General features: G+C 44.5%; 1 protein-coding gene across 4 annotated transcripts in view; it reads left to right on the plus strand.

Annotated features, from left to right (window-relative positions):
* Window positions 1–8767: 8767 nt before the first annotated feature.
* The window catches only part of ZCCHC2 (zinc finger CCHC-type containing 2), a 41359-nt gene continuing 28028 nt past the window's right edge, over window positions 8768–22098 (plus strand). For all 4 annotated transcript variants that reach the window (XM_041475866.1, XM_041475867.1, XM_041475868.1 and 1 more), the window contains exons 1-2: window positions 8768–9841; window positions 21927–22038. In XM_041475866.1, coding sequence (XP_041331800.1) covers window positions 8915–9841; window positions 21927–22038 — 1039 coding nt within the window. In that variant the 5' untranslated portion in view covers window positions 8768–8914. The remainder of the gene's footprint in view (window positions 9842–21926; window positions 22039–22098) is intronic.

The raw sequence follows: 22098 nt of genomic DNA on the forward strand, positions 1-22098 counted from the left end.
ACAGGAAATGTAGAGAAAGAAAGAATTGGGCAGAATTATGTTGCAACTGGCTTCTGACACTGATTAGTAATTAAACTGGTAGAAAATTAAACTCTTGAAATTATTTAAAATGCATGTACAGAGCATTCTTTCCTAAGGAGCTGGAGTGCCTTTTTAAGGATCCTGCAAAAGGCTGCAATGGTAATTCATTTGATTTAACTGATTTTGCCACTTTTCTCTGGGAGGTGATAAAGCAGGTTTGTCAAGACAGATAAGAGTGCTGTATTGTGGACTGTGTGCTCACAACGTTTTCCAGTTTGAGCTTTCTATCATCAGGGCTTTCTCATCTTCAGGCAAACTCAAAGCATTACAGATTGCAATTCTTTCAGTGTCTCGAAGTGCATCAGGAATAGTAAAGATAGAGAAAGCAATGTGTCCCGAAGAGAGGATTTCTTAATTACTATTTTATTATGTACCTTATTATTTTCTAGAGGTTTTGATCAATGCTTTGGCCAGTGCACAAATACAGAGGAAGTCTCTGTCATGGCCAGGTGAGTTTATCACCAAAATTGAATGCACAAGTACAGCACAGAAGAAAAGGAAGTTCTTGAATGGGGACTGGAGGCAAACACAGTAGTCCACATTGTTCTGGAGGCAGTCTGGTTTCTACACATGATGCCCTCCCTTGCATTGGACAGTATTGGGACCTCTGCAGGAAAGACACTGAGCAACCTCATTTGGTCAATGTTGCAAGAGCAGAAGGGATGGCTGGAACAGGAGGGACCAAGAGATTTGGCACAAGTCACAGCAAGAAAGCATCATTTGGGCTAAGAACAGATTTATTAAGGAAATGGATTTCAAAGCCCATCAAAAGACTTTTGAAGCTCATTGATATCCAATGGCAAGTATTTAAGAAAGAAGAGCAGTTGTGTATAAAATGGTCCAGAGAGAAGAAAACATGGGATAAACTCAGAAAAATCTTGAAATTGCTTAGTTGAGAAGAAGATGCTAAGAAGTTTTTTGACTGAAAAATTTTTAAATTTAATAATTAAAAACCAGCCTTTTGCCAATGATTCCTCAAGTAGGTTTTTTGTTCTTCAGAGCCTGCAATACTTCACAGATTTCTTGGAAAGAAAGGGTATTCCTCTTTTAAGCTCTCATGCTAGAGAAAGCTAGGCATGGCTAAACTATTATTTAAAGAGTTCGTAGATGATTGTGGATCATAATTATATCTTGTTTAAAACATCCCTTGAGGTAGGGATGGAATAGGGTAATTTGTGACCTTTCTCTTGTCTTCAATTACTAATGACAGCCTGAACTGACGAACAAAAAAAAAAAAAAAAAAAGGGAAGGCTTTGGGTTTCAGCCACGTGAAATACCTCTTTGCTAAAAAAAAATCACAAACATCACCACTTTTACATTCAAGTTCAAGGTAAGCATGTGCTGGAGTGCCCTTGCTGAACCAGAGTGGGAATGAGGTGAGCACCCACTCACCTCATGGATATGGAAGCTACCCTGTATTCTCCACTTAGAAATCACTCTTCTTCCCCAGAGAAAACACATCTGCTCCTGAGCCACTGCCAAAACAACCACTGCCAAAACAATCAAGCCACCCAGCCAGGGGAGGGCCTTGTTGTGGGAGCCTGTGATGCCCCAGGGGGTGAGGCTGAAGGCTGGCTGAGCTGAGGGCACTGCACTGGTAACTGCAGGCACCCAAGCTGCTCTTCAGGGCCCAGGCATGCTTTAGATATTTTCTGTACTGCAGTCCCCTACTTTAGCTTCACTTGGGATTTGAGATGTTGACACTAAACAGCAAACCTGATGCCTTGGACCATTAAAAACCACCAAAGTGGGGCTATTAATTTCAGTAGGAACCAGAGCTTATGAAGTTCCTTTTTTTCTTCTGTAGGAGGTATCCACTCAGCTATTCATTGAATTATTTCTTTTTTCCAGAGTAAATTTTGTGATGCTTTTTTTTTTCTCAGATTGTAAGACATCCTGCTTATATGCTATAGTCCTAATAAATGCAGATCAGACTTAAAGAGCTTCCGTAAATGTCATTATTTTGAGGCAACCTACTCATTTTTCAGAAGTGGAAAGCCAGAAACACCTCCAGAATGAAACACCTACACAGGGAGAGATTTCCAATTCCTTCTTTTATTCTCAAGATGTTGCCAAATTGAGAACTCCTGCTTTACAAGCAGGGATTCACAGCCAAACTGAATACTGGACATCCCCAAAGAGCAAACAGGAAAACTCTCAAGGATAATTGAACTATGGGCACCTCAAAATGAATACATGTGTTGTGGGAGAGAGCAAGTGAATGCTACTTCTTTGATTTTTCTTATTTTCACAACCTACTTTACCATAACTGAGTATCAGTGTGTGACACCTCCTCTGGTGAGCACTCCTGCACTGTTTTCAGGTTAATGCATGCAGTGGGCACAAACAAACAGTAACAGTGTACTGGGGTGTGCTGAGGCTTGAAGATTTTTTTAACAGTGATGATGTGTGCCCTGAGCAAAAAAAAAGTGGTGTGGAGCTGAAGACAAACAAGAAGTAGCAGACAACCACCTCACACCTCCAGTAGTACTGGGCTGTGCAGCTGGGGCAGTCATTTTTCCACTAGACCCAGTCTCATCCACAGGGTCATGACGGCAACTCCCATCCCAGAGGAGCTGAGAGAGAGCATCTCTCCTTTTGCCCTTCAGCAGGGCTTCCTTACAGGAAGACTGTAAGACTTACAGGATCTCAGCTTTGTCTATTTTTCTCTGGCAGTTGCAGCTACAATTCCTCTTCGGAGGGCTTCAGTGGGGCATGAGCCATTCTTGGAACAAGGGGGTTCCCTGTCTGCAGGTGAGATGCTAAGCAAGGTTTGAGCTACGTAGAGCACCACGCTCTGAGCACTGTCGGCGATGGCTTTGCACAGTGACGGCGAGAGCTATGTGTCTAATTTGGGCAGCAGCAGATGGATCATTTAAGACAGAAAGAGACTGGCACTACCAGCAGAGCAAAGGGATAACGTGTTCCTTCTGCAGCACAAATCTCACAAGTGACTCATGACTCTTCTGCAGCTCACGCTGGCATCCCTTGGTCTTTGTGACTGTAACTGCACATTTTAAAGGTCAGGACACAGTGCTTTCTCCCTGGTACCTTGGAATCCATACAGGTGAGGGTTTTGTTCTGAAGAACCTCCAGGGCACACAGTGGTTTCCACATAGTTTGATCAGCAGGTTGCTCTTCTCCTTCTGGCCCAAGTGTAGAGATTATGAAATAATCTAGCCAATAAACCTCTCAGTTTGATTCCCGGGTGCTTGTTGCATACATAATTACCATGTACATGACTAATATCAGGCAGGCCTGGTGCCTGAGCCACACCCACATTCCTTCTGCAGCCCTCATTTCAGAACAGATTTCAATTAACTTTCATCAGATGTTTAAGGTGGCCTAAGTATTTTCTTCTTTGTGTAGGTGTTTATATTTCAGTGCTTTATACTTAAGGATGTACTTGACTGCTAACTAGAACAGAGACTGGTTTGGGCATGCGCTTCAATGGTCTTCTGTCTATGGGTATCATTTAGGTGGTATTTCCTCTGACAGCAAGACCCTGTCATGAACTGAGCTGTGTGTGCAGGCTGCTCGCGTTCATGAGTTAGTGTGCTATACCTTGTGAAAGCACACACTGATGGTTCACCTGTAACAACCTGGAATCACAGGCATTTCACCACTGTCCTTGCTGAAATACTAGAAAGCCTGAAGCTGAATGGTGTTGAAAAGCCCATTGCTTCTTGCCTGAAATGGAATTGTCATCTAAATTGGGTAGTAGCTTTCTGTGCAAATTTCAGTTCTGGGTACAAGGTATCCTGGTACTGCACAATTTATACCAGCCTTGACTCAGGGGGACTCAAATCAGTGCAGGTAATGGAAAAATCCCAGAGAGAACTAGTCAGTGCAAGGAAACCACTGGCCAGAAAGAAGACCCAAAAGATATGAATATACTAGTGCTTCTGCACATCTAACTTTCCTTAAATTCTCTTGATCACTTTACAAGGGAAAAACAATCCAATACAGATGGCCATGTGTTTCACAGGCTGGAACACTGCACTGAAGTTGAAATAGGCCCCACGATTTTAGCAGCTTGGTAATGTTTCCATCTTTCACAGGTTTCTGAGCTGGATCCAGCTGAAAATAGTAATAACTTACCTTTGACAGTTATGTAAAAGATAGACTGCAGCCTCAGTTCAGCTTCCCTTGAACCAGGAGCTGAAATTTGCAACCATGTTTCATAACAGTACCTTTATTGGCAAGCTTGCCAAACAGGCCTGAGAGAGGTGACCTTTGCAAATGAATAACCAACAACTTTGACTTTAGAAATAGTCTTTCACAATGAAGCTGATCCTGGGAAAACACCCTCTGCCTACACGGAACTTTTTTTTCAGTAACTTTAAATCCAAAATTTTGTTTAAATCATTTAAAATGTGCTTAAAATTGTATGTTTATTCCTACACTGAATGCTAACATAATTAGGACTATCTTCTGCATTTAAGTACTCATATTGAATATAAAGTCCTAAATGTCTTTAATATGCATGTCTTCACTGCAGACATGCACATTTAAAAAAGTGCTTTTTTAAATGTATCTTCAGTTTTCAAACAAAAGCTTGCTCAATTCCTGCTGAAAGGGTTTGAAAGAATAAACCAGCTTGAATATTCAAAATCCACCACAGCAATAAGAATAAAAAAACACATAATAACAACCTATCAATTTGACAGGCTTTATTTTTAGTGAATTTCGAGTTGTCACATTCTCAAGGCTTTTTCTTCCAGATCCCAGTGCTAAAAGGTAACTACCTCCTATTTAACGAAAGGTAAGTTACTCAAAAAATGCCAACTGTCATGAGATAAAGGACAAATCATGAGTCAGCAAAATAATTCCAGAGCTTTATCAAGGAACTTATCTTTTCTTCCAGGTTGTTTTCTTTTGTGTGACATTTGTCTGACATTGCCTGAAATTATTTCCTTACACCTTGGGAGTTTGGCTGGGAGACCTGACAATATTACTGACAGTGGATTAAACACATCTACAAACTTTGTATAAAGAAGCAATTGATCATCCTACAGTCTGGGAAAGGAGAAGAAAGGGAATAAAGGGGGGGAAAGGGAAGAAAGGAAATAAAAGAGGAAAGGAGGATAAGAAGATTTGTTTTCTTATTTATGTATCTTCTACGCCCTAGTATGGGCATCCATGCAAAAATCCTCACTGAGGATTTGTTACAGCCTTTGTTAAAAGTGAAAATACTTAGTAGCAGAGACAGTACCTGGGGAACAGTATCAACATGAAAAAAATATCCTGATATATACGAAATATATATTTACTACTTGACATGAAATATATATCTACATATCCTACAATGTCCCTATCTGATTTTTAAATGGGCCACAGATCAACTTTATTCCGTTCTTACAAAACAATTTTAGCAGATCCTTAGTAGCAGTAAATGAACAAAAAAACAGAGACTGTGAAACTGATTTTATATGTTGCTGAAGGAGAAGTCAATGGTTTTTTTTTTTCAAGAAAAGGATTAAAAACAAAAACCCAAAAAGAAATGTATGTTGATAGAGCTGAAGGTTGCTTTGTTGGTTCCTGCCTTGGCTTCAGCATTCAGTCCAGTGTCCCAGTGTTTTAGTTTTAATTTTTTTTAATGGTTTTTCCCCCATCTAAAAGCATTGCTGGGGGAGTTTTAGGCCTGCTCAACTAAATCCTGCAATGTCAATGACCTCTTTGGAAGAATTTAGTGAGGAAGGAGGTGTCACTCAAAAGACACATTGTGGCTGCCTCTACTCGCTGTGGTGGCACACAAAGTACAGGAAACAGGCTCTCCAGGCTTGTGTGTCTCCTGGTGCTCTGCACAGCTCATGCATCCCAGCAGTGGTGTCCACAGCCAGGTGGAAGAGCTGAGCCAGAAGGCTCACGGAAGGACCTGTCTGTAAGGACATTTCTAGACTGGCAATGAAGCCTCTATGCACTCAGGCAGCTGAGAGACTTTGGTAGACAGGGGTTGTGATGTACAGATGAAAAGAGAGCAGGTGGAGAAGACTCAGAAAAGTCAATATTCCTTTTTCTGCAAATCCAGTGGTGGCAACCACAGCTCACTCGGACACTACTTCTTGCCCTTTGTCCTGGGGTGTCAGACCAGATCCCTGCTGTACTCTAAAGAAAGCCACTTCCCAGAGAAGTGGCTGCTCCTGAATCAGCAGCACTGTCCTGCTGTTCCTCTGCCTGCTCTGTGTTGCATCAGAGCTCATCTGGCTTTCAGCTCCGACAGATTACACACATATTTTTCCCTCTAAGGCTCTGTACAGTTGCTCACCCTAAGTCAGCATGACTGTGGGCCCAAGTCATTAAAGACCTATGTAAGCTATTCATTTTTTTAAAGAAAACCACGTTAGAAAACATTCAGGGCACTTGCACTAGGCAAGGTAATTTTATAGTAGCTTTTCCCATTGTACTAGATTGTCAGCGTTTGAGCACTTCCCCTCCGTGTTCTCATTCCATTCAAAGTCCGGAGTTTCACTTTCATTTCTCTTGGGCACTTAAGTTTCAGTTCTCTTTCGGCACTGCCCTCTCCCTTGCTGACACCTCCCTCAGCTACTGAATTACTTGTAAACCCACCTGGAATATCTTCTCCTTTTTTTGCTTCTCTTTTTTTTAACATTCCTTATCCTTTTTTTTTCCTTTCCTGACTTCACATCTTTCTTATCTGTTTTCCTCAAGTATCATAGTGTAAGCCATTAAGAAGGGAAAACTAAGAAGAGCTGAGTTAATTAGGTTCTTAAGCTTATTTGTGAAAGTAAGAATCAGCTTGGGAACTGTCACAAATAGGGATGGGCTTCAAGGGTTTTCTGGATGAGGAGAGTGTACGTTTAACCACTACCCTCATGAATTTGTGATTTACCTTACCTTTGTGGATTTTTGAATGGACCAGTGTACCTTCTCTTTCTGCTCTCCCCTTCTGCTTATTCCCACAAAAATAAATTCCTTTTTCACTCTCCATGGTGTTATCTGTTTGGAACTATGTCACGTTTTATTTGAATCACAGATTGTTAAAGTAGGAAATGCTATTTCTAACATTTGGATCATTGCAATTCTGATCTTGCGAATTCTATTCAGATTAATATCTGTTCAAATTACTAAGCAGAAACCTCAAGCCGTATTTCTGTGCTTCCACAATTCCAGTTTGGCATATCCCCCAAGACAGTCCTAGTAATTTTTCTTTGGGAAAAAAAATAACAATAATATGACAAGAATTGCTGTAATTCTAGAATTACTGCATCACAATGACGACATAATAAAATATTCTACTGTGGCACTATGATAGCTGCTTTGACTAATGACTGCAGGGATCTGGAGTGATTCACAGGTCCAGCCCAACCATAACCAGCAAACAGAATCAAATAAAAGAGGAGAAAACAAGTTTATGAGACTTCATGACGCTTTTCTTCACCTCCCTAGTCCTGGGACCAGCAGAGAACTGCTGGCAGTGTGGGATGGAAGGGTAAGGTCCGACCCACTTCCCACTCCCCTCTCCACTCCTGAAGATTCGGTGAGGACAGTTCCAGTGCTCCTGTGATGCCAGTGAATGAGGAGAGCTGCGCTGAATCTGGGTCAAGTCCATTTGTGTCACCAGAAGAGGACTGAGCAGCACGAGGAACTTATAAACCCAACATGAGCTACCTTCAAATCAGTCATTTAATGTTTAAAAATAGAATACATATGTTTGCTGTACATACATAAAAATGCAAGAAATGGTATAGTCTGTAACCACCTAACCACCACTCAAGACTGCTCTGTGGCAAATCTGAGTGATGCATACAAGACCATTGTAATGTGCATGACAGTTTCTTACTTGTTTGATAAAGCTCTTCATCGTAGCACCATCGGCTTCTGGACAAACAGATAAGGGGCAGTCAGCTCTGGCAGTTTATACTGTGTTCCTGTAAGCAGCTCAGGGATGCTGCTCTGCATAATTGCAATTAAAATTAATTTTATTCTTCACTGTGCTGTTAAGCAAGGCTTGGTTCTCCTTTCAAATACACTTCCTTTATGTAACTGTGGGGGAATCAAAGTGAGGAGCATTGCAACTTTCTGACTACTCAGAGCGCTGCTTAATCTTGTAATTGTAGGCTTTTCATCGTGGGACACAACAGCTGGGAACCCAGTTGGGGGAATGAGAGTGCAGCACGCCTGCTATTTCCTAACGGAGTATCCCTAAGCCACTTTACTATATTTTTTTCTGCAATTTTCCCTTTAGTTCTCTATTGCAAAAGAAAATCTGGGTGGAAAGACACAATACTAGAGCAAAAGTAATTTTAGAAAAAGGAGACATCTTACAATAGCAGAAGTTTCAACTGCACTAGAATTTAGAAAATAGGAAATAAAAATTAGAAAGGCCTGTAGCAGCCATGTTTCCACACTCAGCATTGTTCCACCACCGGCACGGCACAGCTCCGGGCCCGCTCCCGCCGGCTTTGGGCAAACCCACGTGGCTCCGCACGCCAGAGCCACCAGCCAACGCACGGCCTCATCCCAGGGAAATCTTTTATCCAGGAGACAGGGAGCCCCGCTCGGACGGCTCCCAGGCGAACTACTGACCCGTTCCCATCGCCGTGACCGATGGGACTCACCGGGCAAACCCGGGTCCCCTCCCGTTCCCAAAGCGGGCGCCGGTCCCTGCGCCGCGCGCGGGGCGGGGCCGTGGCGGCCGCGCGTGCCCGGGGAGGGCTTCCCCCGCTCCGCGTGCGCGCGCGCCGCTCCCGCGCCGGCCGGGCCGCATGAGCGGCATGAGCGGCTCCGCCTGAGCGCCGCGCGCGCCGCCACCTCCCCGCTGCCGCCGGGTCCCGGCGGGCGTCGCGTCCCCCCCGCGCCGCCGCCGAGGATGCTGAAGATGAAGCTGCCCCTGAAGCAGACGAGCCATAAGGCAGCGGCGGCGGAAGATGCGACGGCGGCGGGGTTGAAGGAGCCCGGCGGTGCCCTGGACTGTCACCTCCCGCTGCAGCAGCAGGTGCCCCGGGCCCGCGGGGGCGCCTCCGCGGCGGTGGGGAGGGGGTGTGGGCTGGAGAGGCCGAGCCGGCTGCACGGCCTGGGGCCGGGGCCTGGGCCCGGCCCGCCGCCCCCCCCCGCCTCGCTGGGCGCTCCGGGCGGCGGCGGTCCCGGCTCGGCGGCCGCCCGCACCGACAAGGAGACGGTGTACGAATGGTTCGGGCTGGTGCTGGGCTCGGCGCAGCGCCTGGAGTTCATGGTGGGGCTGCTGGACCTCTGCAACCCGCTGGAGCTGCGATTCCTGGGCTCCTGCCTGGAGGACCTGGCCCGCAAGGACTACCACTGCCTCCGCGACTCGGAGGCCAAGGCCAACGGGCTCAGCGACCCCGGGCAGCTCGGCGACTTCCGCGACCCTGCCGTGCGCTCCAAGCTCATCGTATACCTGGCCCTGCTGGGCTCCGAGAACCGCGAGGCCGCCGGCCGCCTGCACCGCCTCCTGCCCCAGGTGGATTCCATCCTGCAGAGCTGCCCGGCGGCGCGGCGGGCCCCGGCCGAGGAGGAGGAAGAGGAGGAGGAGGAGGAGGGGGACGTGGTGGTGGTGATGGACGGAGCCGCGGAGAACGGGCAGGCCGGGCTCCCCGCCGCCCAGGGCCTGGGCTGCGGCGCGCAGGAGGAGCTGCTCCTGCTCTTCACCATGGCCTCGCTGCACCCGGCCTTCTCCTTCCACCAGCGGGTCACCCTAAGGGAGCACCTGGAGCGGCTGCGGAGGGCCCTGTGCGGGGACCAGGAGGAGGAGGAGGGCTTCGGCCGCCAGCCAGCCCAGGTAACGGCGCGTCCTGCGCCCTTCCTGCTGCGCCATCTCGGCGGGTGGTTTCGTCCTTCCATCGCTCCCTCCTGTTTTCGTAGGAGCGGCTGCTTGCTTTTCCCGACCCCCCCCCCCATTGGGATGTGGTCCTTTCCGTCCTCCCCCTACAACGGCTGTGTCAGCCCCGGCCGCCCCCACAACCTCCTGCGGAGTGTCTACTACAAATTTCTTGGCGGGGGGAAGGGCTGATTTTCCTAGCCTGCCATGCTTTCTGGAACGCTGGTTTTTTTTTTTCTGGAACTCTGCCGTGCTGGAGTGCAGGGTGCACAGTACTGAACTGGCTGCCTCGTACGCTGTAGGTCACTGTACGAAGCAGGAGTACAAGCAACAGCTTGACTAGACTTGTAAAAATAGAAATAATAATAATAATAATGCTAGATAGAGACCAGATTGCCTAAGAGAGCATTCTATAGGGGTTTCCAACCAATAGAATAAGTTGAAATATTTTTTATATGGAATCTGCTTCCTTGCTCCTTCGTAGAATGAGACAGGCTTGAACTTGGCAATAATCAGGGCAGCATTCGGGTCACTAGCTCTAAGTGTTCTCTGAAACACCAGGTTCAGTGAGATGGCTGACAACATTAGGGAAGGGGTGCTAATGATTCCACTAAAGAAACAAATTAAAATGTCACAGGTGAAGCTTCTATGCAGAGAAAAACTGATTTTTTGGGTGGCTGTCAGGAAACAGGAAAGCTCATCCTGAAAGCAGATGTGCCACTTGTTGCTAGGATGTGGCTGTCACCAGGGATGAGGACTTGCAGTGAGTGACGACGAAAGCATTCTCCTGTGCAGTAGCTCTGTTTAAGCAGAGGTTTTCCCGCAGTGCCATTCACCGCTGCCCTCTTGATGAGCATTGGCTTTAAAAATTGCCCCATATTTATGCAGCCAAGCTGTCCTCATGGGGCTCTGCAGTTTTTGGTCTATAGATGGCCTCTCGTGCAAAGGGGAAGGAAGGACTGGAAGACGGGTGTTTATAGTGCTGTTCCACTGAACCCATCAGGTTTTCATGAGTTACTTGACAGAAAAGGGTACAAAGCAGTAAGGGTTGGGGGTTTGGGATGTTTTTTTCTAAGTCTGCTTGCAGTGCAGTCCATTTCAGCCACTTGTAAAAAACTTCTACATTGCCTGCTGTATGAAAGGAATGGCTCCTTCTGTTTGCTAAAGATGGGGTATGCTCTTGAGGAGTACTCAGAGGAGACAGGGATCAATTTCTAAGTCTTCTGATATTATCTTCATTAACTAAATGCTTATATCATTTAAAGTCCAAAACACATTTGGCAGGTCATAAAGTAATGGGCAGACGTTACAGAACATAAATCACAATGAATTTGGAGCATCGGTCCAAAAAGTGTTTATTTTGGCTCACTGGCCTGCATCAAGTCTAGTTCTATCCCAGAAATTAATCCTGAAAGTCCATCTTTCCGGGGAAAAGATTGAATTGCAGGAAGTGGTAAGATTGGACACTGTCCCTTCTGGATTTAAAGAGCTAGTAACCGGAAACATACTTCCTGCCTGGAACTGGCACAGCAATTGTAGCTGCTCAGTGTGTCCCACCAAATGCAGTTGGGAGAGCAGGCTCCCGTGAACTACTGGGATTGAAGTCAGTTTTGTGCAGTGTTCTGGCTTCAGCATAAAAGCAGCTGTCCAAGTTGTGGTGGTTTTGTTTACTCGGGGAACACTGAGACACCCGAGTCAGCTTGGCTGAACACGCACATCACATACTCCGTAGTCGACACAGCAGTGAAACGACAACGCTTCCATAGGCTTTCCTTCCCCTCCCCCCTGCCTTAATGGCTAATTGTAAATACGGCACAGCCTTTCTGGGAAGTAATGGCTGACAGGGAACAGAGGAATCAGTGGGTTTCTACTGAGTATTTTCAGTCAGCATTCCACGGGGACGGTGGGACCCTCGCAGATAAAACGCTAGAGGAGATGGAGCCGCCAGTAGCAGAGTTAAAGGATTCCCTGGCGAAATGCTGCTGTAGCATTACACTGAACTTGATTTAAAATCCCGTCGGGTGTCCACAGGCCTTTTCTGCTCCTTTAATCTCTGAAATTTGAGTGCCTTCAGGGCTCTGCGTTTGTGAACTGGAACGGTTCATAAAGACCTCTCTGCAATGTTATTCGGCTGGGCTCCATCTCCGGCAATAACCCGCTCCGTGCCGGGCAGCCCAAGCAGCTCCACTCGGGAGCCCTCGCGGTGCTCCCCCTCCGGCCCGCGGCCGCACGGGAAGCGCTCGGGCAGGCGGTGCCTGGGAGGAGGACCAGGACAGCCGGGCGCGGCGAGGGCAGAAGGATCGGCAGCAGGGGGGAGCGGGGGTGGACACGGCGCCCCAACCCACCGAGCACCGTCATGGCCCGGGGAACGGGGGTGACCCCTCTCTTTGTTTGCGGGGAGGACGGGTGGGTCACGGATCGCCCGCGCCCCGTGCGGGCACAGCCCCGCTGCCCCTCCGCGCTGCCCGGCCGTGTTGGCGGGGGCGAAGGGCCGCTCCGGCAGCCCCGTGCGCGGACAGGGACGCGCTGACTGATGGTGGCCGCCGCCGCTTCCCGCCCCGGCCAACATGGCGGCGCTGGCTCCCGGTCACGTGCCCCTGGGGCGGCGCCCGGCCCGGCCCGGCGGGAAGGGGCGGTGCCGCCGTTGCATAACGGGGGGGGCTCGGCCCGGCACCGCCCCGCTCCCAGGGCGGCAGGCGGGAAGCGTGTGTGCCGGGACTGCGGCGTGCCCCTTCGTCGGGCAGAGAAAGCGCAGCAGCACTTCTGCGCACAGGGACTGCGAGCTCAGCTCTGGGCTTGCCGTGCTTCGCGCTCCCGGGCGTTCTCCGCTCCCGGCTTCTGACCCGTCGGAAGGTGGTCACTGGGCTGTTGTTCACTGTGTGGGCCGTGAAATAGTAATGTATTCTATGGCTGGCAGCAGCCAAGCATAGGAAATCAGCCTGCACACGTGAGGGAGTTCAGAGGTGGAGTAGAATCAGGCGGTTTGTCAGTTCTGGGTTCTTTAGGGCAAAGGGCTGTGCTCTCGTACGTGGCGTATCTAACAAAATGGCATATCTAACAAAATGGTTCGGTTTGAGGTTTTGAGGAGTTGTAACACCTAGCTTTAGTGAACACCAAGGCTTGGGAGGTTCACCTGCAAAGAATTTGTGGGTGATTTACTAGAGGATAAGGCAATTTGCTTTTTCCTGTTGTTTGGGTTATGTTTTCTGGTTAGGGTCTGTGTTGTCTGATAAAATTGAGCTCACAATAAAGTTACTTCATGACAAAGGGTTAATAAGATTGTTGCTATTTTTAGTGTTTTATTTCAATGACTTTGAAAAATGTAACTTTTTAAGTCATATATTTTAACAAATTCAGTTCAAAACAGGAATTCAAAAGTTGTGGGAGGTAGGACTGTTGGAGTGGGGTGGGCAGATCTAGGATTACCTTACAGCTGATAAATTTGGTTTCTTTATGAAGTGTTCTGAATTAAGGTTAGGGAGTTTTTATGCTTAAAGTAGAAACACTTGATACTATCTTCAAATTCTTAATTTAAGGTGTGGTTTATAAGAACAACTTTTGGAAAAATGACACTGGTGCGTTAAACTGCAGAATATCAACTTTGAATCTGAAGTATAAGAATAAATCAGCAGTATTCGCTGCTGAATAAGTGCTAATGTGCAAAAATCCTGTTGATACCATTGTGTATTGGTTTAAGTAACAGAACACATAGCTTAACTCTTGTGTTGGTTAATTTTGTTTAGTAAGTGCATCGTTATCAAATCAGTTTGACTTTATTGTTTATCTTTCTCCATCCCATCGGATGTCTGGGATCAAAATGCTGAAATACCAAAGAAGCTCTGAATAGCTACGAACATAATAAACGTGACTTGCATTAGGCACTGGAATATTTAATCAGGCATACTTGACAGGAATAGAACCAAGGTTCGGTTGAAATAAGTAATCTCCTGGAGATAATGGTTTGTTGAATAGTAATATAATTAGTTGGCTGCAGGATTCTTCACAGAAAAAAGTCTCTACTTACAAACAAAAGGGAAGTTTCTATTTACAGAGTATTTTTCTTAGTGCACTTCTATTTATAGGATATTTTGTGTGCAAATTAGAAGAGTGCTTTTATAATTGATCTTCTTCACTTGCAGCAGAATAAGGTAGTAGAATTTAATTTTAGAATCTAAGAACTCTGTCTGCAGTGCACTGCTTTTTGTGTCATAGAGTTGAGTACAAGGAAAAGTGTATCTTCAGAGTCTGGTTTAAATAAGAGAAATAAAGATAAAAAAATTCATTTCACTCTTGGCAAAGACCTTTTAAATGGTGGTGCACTCCAGGGAAATACGAATGTTTTGCAAGTTTTGCATACTGAGATGAAAAGTATTCCAGCTGCCTCAGAGAACCTAACGGCCTTGTCTCTGAACAGGAATTTCTCTGTCTCCAAACAGGAGTTAAGAATTTCCAGAAACATTACTGGAAGTCTTCTGGAAAGGAAGTCATAGCTAGATAAAAAACTATGCCTAAAATGAATGAGTTCTATCTAGATGTGCATGCTGATGTTCCAGGAAATTGCAGAGTAAAGACTTTCACTGCTTTGAGCCGTTTTAGCTGTTTAATTCTAAATATGAGGTGTTAGTACAAGTTTGTAGCCTTTCCCAGTCCCATTATACCGGAGTTAATCAGCCTCTTTGTTGTCCCTGACAGTTTGTTGTCCAGCAGAGTAAATGAATACTGAGGGTGTTGAAAATATGCCTGTGACTTCCTAATGCTTGTACTTTGATTGCTGTAGTTGAGCTGTGGTCCGGTTTTCAGGGTTGCCCAATGCTGTCTTATTTATAGGTAGCAGGATCTCGCTGGGCTTGGAGTGCAGAGGACTCTTCAGGTTTTTTAAAGAGCTGCAGAAAAGGGTGCAGACAGCAGATGTAGGATGGTTGTGTCTGTGAACACACAGGATTGGGATTCTGTAGGATTCTGCCTGCTTAAATCTGTCATCTTGTTTGTTTGCCATTATCAGTCTCTCGCCATAGCTGTCCTAGAAAACACTACAGCTGATTCTTCATTTCTGTAATTAAAACAAAATACCTACTTTTCCTTCGAGCTGGTGAATTTCTATAGTATGCTCCAAGTCTAAGAGTTTATACTTCTGGAGACCAAAGGAAATCTTGGGAAATCTTAGGAGCAAGATAACCACAAGACAGAGATTTTCTGTTATTCAAAAATGCGGTACATAAAAGAATACTTTCAAACTATGCTGGAGTTCAAGGATTGGACAAAATGACATCTTGCCCTCTGATGGTAATTAAAAGTAGTAATGAAGGCATTGTCCCTTCTCAGTACTGACTGTACTTCAGTGAACTACTCTTCAGGGGCAAATATTTTCTAAATCTTCCTGTCACTTTAGACTGTTATGAGAATAATTTTTTGTATTAGTCTGAACTGCTACATTCAAGTAATTTTATTTTTATTCACTCAGCTGACAGTAGCATGAGTACTGATGTTGCAGGGTTGTTAAATAAGCAACCACCTGGGGATAGAGTAATGCTAAAACTGATGCTTGGCTGGCTCTAGCTTCAAGTTCTGTACTGTGTCATGGATTAGCTAGGTTGGACTGAAAGTGGTGTAGGTCCTGTTAGAAGCTCAGGTGGAGGTGAGACTTAACTGTGTTTCTTGCAAACAGGAGGTGCATTATTCCCCCTGCACTGTAAATCACAGCTGTAGCTGCCCTGTCTAGTACTTCAAATGTAATTGCCACAGGCTGAATTTGTTCATGTGATGTGAGAAGGTTGGTATGTCCTTTGTCTCAAAAGTGTTATGATTTGGTAGTGCTATAAGTTAGTCAGTATGTGATTGCTGAAGCTGTCACGTGGTGTCATTTTCTTCTCAGAATCAGCTGATATTTTGTCAGGTTTCTGTCTCCATTATGGTGTTTTGTTGCTGCCTCTTACAGGTGAGCTCTTAACATAGTTTTGCAAAACAAATATGCTTTAAAGTACTTTTAGGCACCTGTGCATCCTCTCTATGCAGTCCAGCTTACTAGATATGAGTTTATAGGGCAGTTGCACATAATCCATTTGAACTGTATGTTCAGCCAGTCAGGCTTTTACTGCACATATTACGGGATTTTATGTCTGGTCACAGAACCACGAAGGGACTGAGATTGACTGTGACCTCTGGAGGTCATCTTGCTTAAGCAGGGCCACCTACAGCTCGTTCCCTAGGACCATGTCCAGATGACTTTTGAGTGTTTTCAAGGATGTAGACAGCACAGCCTGTCTGGGCAACCTGGGCTCAGTCACCCTGACAATGAAAAAGTGTTTCCAGATGTCCAGAGGCAATCTCCCGTGTTTTAGCTTCTGCCTGTTGCTTCTGTCACTGGTTGCTGCTAAAAGGAGCCTGTCTCCATCCTCATTGCACCCTCCCTTCAGATGTGTGTATGCACACACACACACACACATACATTTTTAAACGTATAGGTCTTTTTCTGCAAAGCTACTTTATAGTCTGTTAGGTCCCCGAATGTGTGGTGCCTCTAGTTTATTCCTGCCCAGGTGTAGGATTTTGCACTTTCCCATGGTGAACTTTCTGAGATTCCTGTCAGCCCATTTCTCCAGCGGTGGTTCTGTGTGGAATAAGCATTATTGTTCTGGAGGTTGATTCTACATGTTAAAAATAAGTTGACATGGAAACTTCTAAGTTGCATGTTGGTTTGGCCAAAAGAGAGATAGTTTGGTGGGTCTTTTTGGTCCTAGATCTTGAGGCTGATTCTGCTCTAGTCTTGTAGAACAGAACAGCTTCTCTGTATCTTAGAACAGTTGGATGGTGCCTTTGCACAGTTCAAAGTTTGCAGATTGGAGCATGGCTTAGCAGCAATGTCTGTTGGGCATTTGTCTGCAGTCCTGGTCTTGCATTTGCCTAGCAGCTTCTCTGAGACAGTACTGGCTTTTTTTGGTTAGGGGACAATCTGTTGTATGAACAGTGGTAAGCATTAAACAAGTTTTGAAGCATTGCTGCTCTGTATATTTGCATTTGTGAGTATTAAATGCATATGCTGGATTTGCATTTTAAAATGGCAAGAATGTTCTATCCCTGTATCCAAGCCACACCCCACAGTGGTAGGGTGCAAGTACAGTTGCTCAGAGTGTTGAGTAAGGCTTCATCTCTGCTGCTGTAGTCATTAGGAGAGGGTTCAGCAGCACACAAATACGCAGGCAGTTTCACCTGCTTGTTGCTTCTGGAGAGGTGATGTTGAACCTTTATGCTACCACAGCTATGCATTGATACATCTGCATATCACAGCTGTGAAACAATGAGAGCCTGCAAGGTTTGTTATAAGCAAATCATGGCTTTGGTCTTGTAATTGGCACCACATCTGTTAATGATTATTCTGACATCACTCAATTTTGTTGAAGGTGCAGATGCTGTAGTTGATAACTCACAATCATGAGTTAGACCTTGATTTTTTCCAAAATGCCTTCTTTCATCCGGCTTTGTTTGTCAGTTCCCACTTGTAGATGAATGAACAAGCTGTGCCAGTTTACATCTGCATAGCCTGCAAGGCTGAGTAGTGCTGTCCCTCATAGCACATTTACTGTAGTTCTTGCAGAAAAATAATATTTCATATTCGGGCACATAGAACTAATCAAGCTGTCCAGCTGCTGCAAGTGTGTTTCCCTTGTTAGTGCTCATCAGAGCTGATGAATGAATAGTTCTTTCATGAAAGTGCAGTGCAAGCATCAGAAGACTTACGTGCATCAATCGCTTGCTCGTGATGATTAGTAGGCTATCCAGTAACAGATTTCATGGCATATTGCCAAAGCGATTGCCAACATGACATTGTTTGATCAGTCATCTACATTGATAGAAGGCAGAGTTTGGACATCTGTCATGTGTAGGTTAACTGAGATCTGCTCAGCTCACATGGCATTAGACAGAGCAACATCCTTCTCAGCAGGATGGCTCACCACTTTGGGTATTGGGTGCTTGTGTTACAGACAAGCACCCCTGAACCTTGAGACATAAATACTTCTGGACTCCTTCAGGAGGCTGATTGGTAGAGTAGCATGAAAAAAGCCCCAGAGGGAAGAGGGGCCCCAGAAAATTGATTGATATTGCAGAATCACTTCTTCCAAGCTCATTAGTGATGCATCACAGTGAAGAGGAAATTGAGCAGAAATACTAGGAGGCTTGTGTGGATAAGTAAGTTGCTTCTCATCAAACTCAAACCTGAAAAGGAAGGCTACAAAGGGTGTAAGGCACCGACAGATAGCCTGAAAGAAATATAGACAAGCTGTTTGAGCAGCCGGGTTAGGAAAGCTAAAGCCATGATAGAACTAAATCTAGCCAGGGATGTCAACGGCAATAACAAAATCTTCTGTAGATACATGGGTGGTAAGAGGAGGACTCAAAGTGAATGGCATATTTGGTCATTTGGGATATGGAGAAGGCCAAGGTACTCAATAAGTTTTTTCGCCTTGGTCTTCACCAAGTGCTCCAGCCCACACCATTGAAGTCATGGCAGCAAAGGCAGGATGTGGGAGAATGAGGAACCACCAGCGGTGGGAGAACACGTTGAAGACTATGTAAGGAATGTGAGGGTGCTCAAGACAATGGGACCTGATGAGATGCATCCATGGGTCCTGGAGGAATTGACAGTTGAAGTATCTCAGCCTCTGTTGATCGTATTTCAGAAGTCGTATTCCATGTTCACACAACACACATGAGTGTAAGGGTAACTCTCACATAAGCCTTTCTCACTGTGAGACTTCACTGCAACTCACAGTGCTGCTGCTAATGATTAAAATATAGTGAAGCAAGAAATGTGGGCAGCCCCAAACCAGCTGCAGGTAATTAATTTGATAATCACACAGATCTCCGTGATGGCTGATTAACGACACTTCTCCTTGAAAGTGAAACAAGCTAAAAGAGCACCCTAAAAACCATCTCTAAAAATTATCTGCTCTTACAACTTAGACCAGAGTTTTGTATGAAACAGATGACATGTGTTGTATTCACTGATAGGAAAGGACAAGCACAGCTGGCTCTGTACAGCATGACCTTCCTCAGCAGTGTACCAGGCTTTAAAGGGCTTGTGTTCCTGGTGTGACTGGCACCAGGTAGCAACACATGATGCCACTCTTAATATTCTTTGGCCCTTCGGACTTTGCAGTCACTTGCACCCTAGAATTGTCTGCTCTGACAGTGGCGACTGTGTTTCAGTTCCTTGTGTGTTTGATGTAGAACTGTCGCAGCAGGTAACACCAAAAGTGAAGAGTTCTAGTGCAGCTTAAGACAGGATCTGGAGTTTTGCAGGCTGTAAGATAAAGCTGTGACTGCTCTGGATTTCCCACTGTCTACCTTCTGCGTTGCACTAGCTATTGTGAAAGCCAGCAGTCACAGAATGCACACAGTGCATATTACTGGTTAACTTTGGATGTGAAGAATTCTGCAAGTGAATAAATTATGAATTTATTATGGTTATTTTATAATAATTGATATAATTATTTAAATAAGGGTTTGAAACATGCAATATTTTGCAGTTTAAAGGGGGTCTTCAACTGCAGTTGTAGTTTGCCTGTTATAGACTGCTGCCATGGATAGAAAAATAAACATTCTAGAATAATTCACTGCAGAAGTATTTGAATGCTGTTACAGAGATGATATATGTGCTTGGTAAGAAGCAATTTTCTAGTATTAGAAGGTGTAGCAGCAGTATTTAATGCTTCTTTGACATGAACAGAATAATTTTTTGAAGTAAATCCTAGTTCTGTACATCTCCTAAAAACTGCTCACAGTTTGACTTTTAAACTAGCAGTTATTTTTTAGAATAGACTGTGTTTTGTTTTCCATTAATCAAAACAAATATCCTGACTTTGAATGCAAGAGAAGGTCTGACCTCAAATTTGATTGTTTTTAGATCAGGAGTTAACACTTAACCAAATCAAAGTACTTCTGCTTTTTCTGCCCACAGTTGTAATGAAATGTCTGCTGAAACAGTATCAGTGGGTTTTTTGAAGAGTTCTGGAAGTAGTTCTCTCCACAGCATGTTTGTGTGGTGGCTTGTTTGGGGGGTTATTTTAGTAAACTAAACTTGTAAATGTGCTAAAGCTGTTAAAAATTGCAGAATCATTGACATACAGCTTTTTCCTTTCTTACCCCATATCTGACATTGAGCTCATAATTTATTAGGTGTTTGCTGAGATTGTTTACTGAGTGACTGGGGACTGGTGTGAATTTTATCTGGAAGAAACAAAGCAGGCTTTATATTTGATGGCTTTGAAATATGAATTTAACAATGCTCATCTCAGAGCACAAACCATACACTGGTTTAATGAAGCAGCTGAAATGTCCTACAGTGCAGTCTAAAGGCACTTGCTAACTGTGCTGCTGTTGTTGTCACTGACCAAAGTCAGGTTACCAGCATGCCCAGGGCAGCCTTGATGCCTGGACATTTCCTGGATCTGTGTGTGTTGGATATACTGTTAGGAGTTGCCACAGTTTGTACCCACTCTATAGATGAAGTAAAGCTGGTTTAGTAAGATGAAGCCAGCTTTAGCTGATATATCTGTCTCATCTGAAGAAGTTTGTTGAAAAATTGGCAGGGGATTCAGATGTCTTTTGCCGCCTCTGTGCTTTCTCATTCTGATCTTTCTGTTGTGACAGTCTTGGGGTCCTCTTCAACAAATACAGCAACTAATCTTGGTTGATGATTTGTCTCATCACATTGCACAAGTCCTTAAAATAACCCAACAAACCACATATATTCTGGCACTTATTACTATGCTTCCTGCATGTAAAAATAAAGAGGGCTCTCTAGAGATTTATATTTTTTCTCTACCCATCTTTTGTTAAGGTCTTCCAGTGTTCTTCATCCTGAATGAATAAATCTAGTTCTCATGCAGACCAGTTCCTAAATGTGGTGCATTCAGTTTTCCCGAACTTGATATTTCATCGGCTCATATGTTATACTACTTGTTACAGATAAACAAAGGTGCTTTACTTAAAAAAGATTAATCCAAACACTTGCTAGTTCTTTGTGTATGTACCTTTCTAAGGCAATGTTTAATTTCATGTTTAATTTCCTTGAACATGAAATTAAACAGCTGCATTTAATGTCACTGGATGTTTTAAAGTATTTCTGAGTTTCAGCTTGGTTCGTCCATTGTTTGTTTGCTTGCTTTTGTTTTAGCAAGACCTGGTCATTGAATAATGTGTAAATTGGTACATTAATGTTTCATCTTAATTTGGAAAAAATTATATAGGCTCTTGTTACCCTAGGAAAACCATTTGTAGTCCAGGCTCTTCTGATACTTTTTTCTTATTTATCATTGTTAGCCTAGATTATTCTCGTACTTATCTGTCCATGTTATCTATCTCCTATGATTTCTTGTTGTGTCCCTTCTTGTGCACTGTATTAATATGTCTTGGTATACAATTTTGAAGTCTGCATGTAAATGTGGGGGAAGATGAGCTTTCAGTCTGTCCTTTTCTCTATGAAAGTGAGGGTGTTGGTGGCAACTGCTTGTGTTATGAATGTTTAGTTGGTAAGAGATGCATGGATTTAGTTGGTTAGAGATGCATGGACTACATGTCCTCGTAGACTGTCCAAGCAGTTACTCAAGATGCCCTGTATAGAAGAGGTGGCAGGCTGAAGGTACAGGGCATGAATATTGTTGAGGAGAATATATTTAGAATGTAGTGAGTAGATGACTTGACATGTTAGTAGAAAGAGTTCATGATAATTGTAAATTATCACTGAAGTTCTGAGCTAATAGTGTTGAATTGTCCAGCTTGAGATACCCTGTTCCTTACCCTATTCTGTTTTCAAAATAAGGTCAGTGAAACACTGGAGGTTATAGGTGACATTTGATAAACACATAAATAAAGAACTGAAATGGTTAATGAGCACCTTTTTGCCGCTCTCAAGAGCTTCAGGTTTTTGTCCTGTGAAATACCAGATAAAGGGTTTGTGGGTTTTTCTGTAATATCTGCTGTTTAGAGCAAGCTTTGGTAACAGACCTTCTACTAAGACTTTTCTTTTTTTTCCTCTTTCTTGATTTAGAACGACTTTTCCCATGGTGACTGCATGTCAAGTAATGAGACAAGTTTGCTAGAACGAACCACAGCACCTCATGATGGACTCCCAATGGCTTCCCACAGACCGCAGCGAGAAGGTATGTTGTCTGAGCTTCCTTTTGAGGAAGGCTTTTAAGGGTTTCCTTGAACATTAAACT

The sequence above is a fragment of the Pyrgilauda ruficollis genome, unplaced genomic scaffold (genome assembly GCF_017590135.1).
Source record: "Pyrgilauda ruficollis isolate IOZ18807 unplaced genomic scaffold, ASM1759013v1 scaffold37, whole genome shotgun sequence".
NCBI classification, from domain to species: domain Eukaryota; kingdom Metazoa; phylum Chordata; class Aves; order Passeriformes; family Passeridae; genus Pyrgilauda; species Pyrgilauda ruficollis.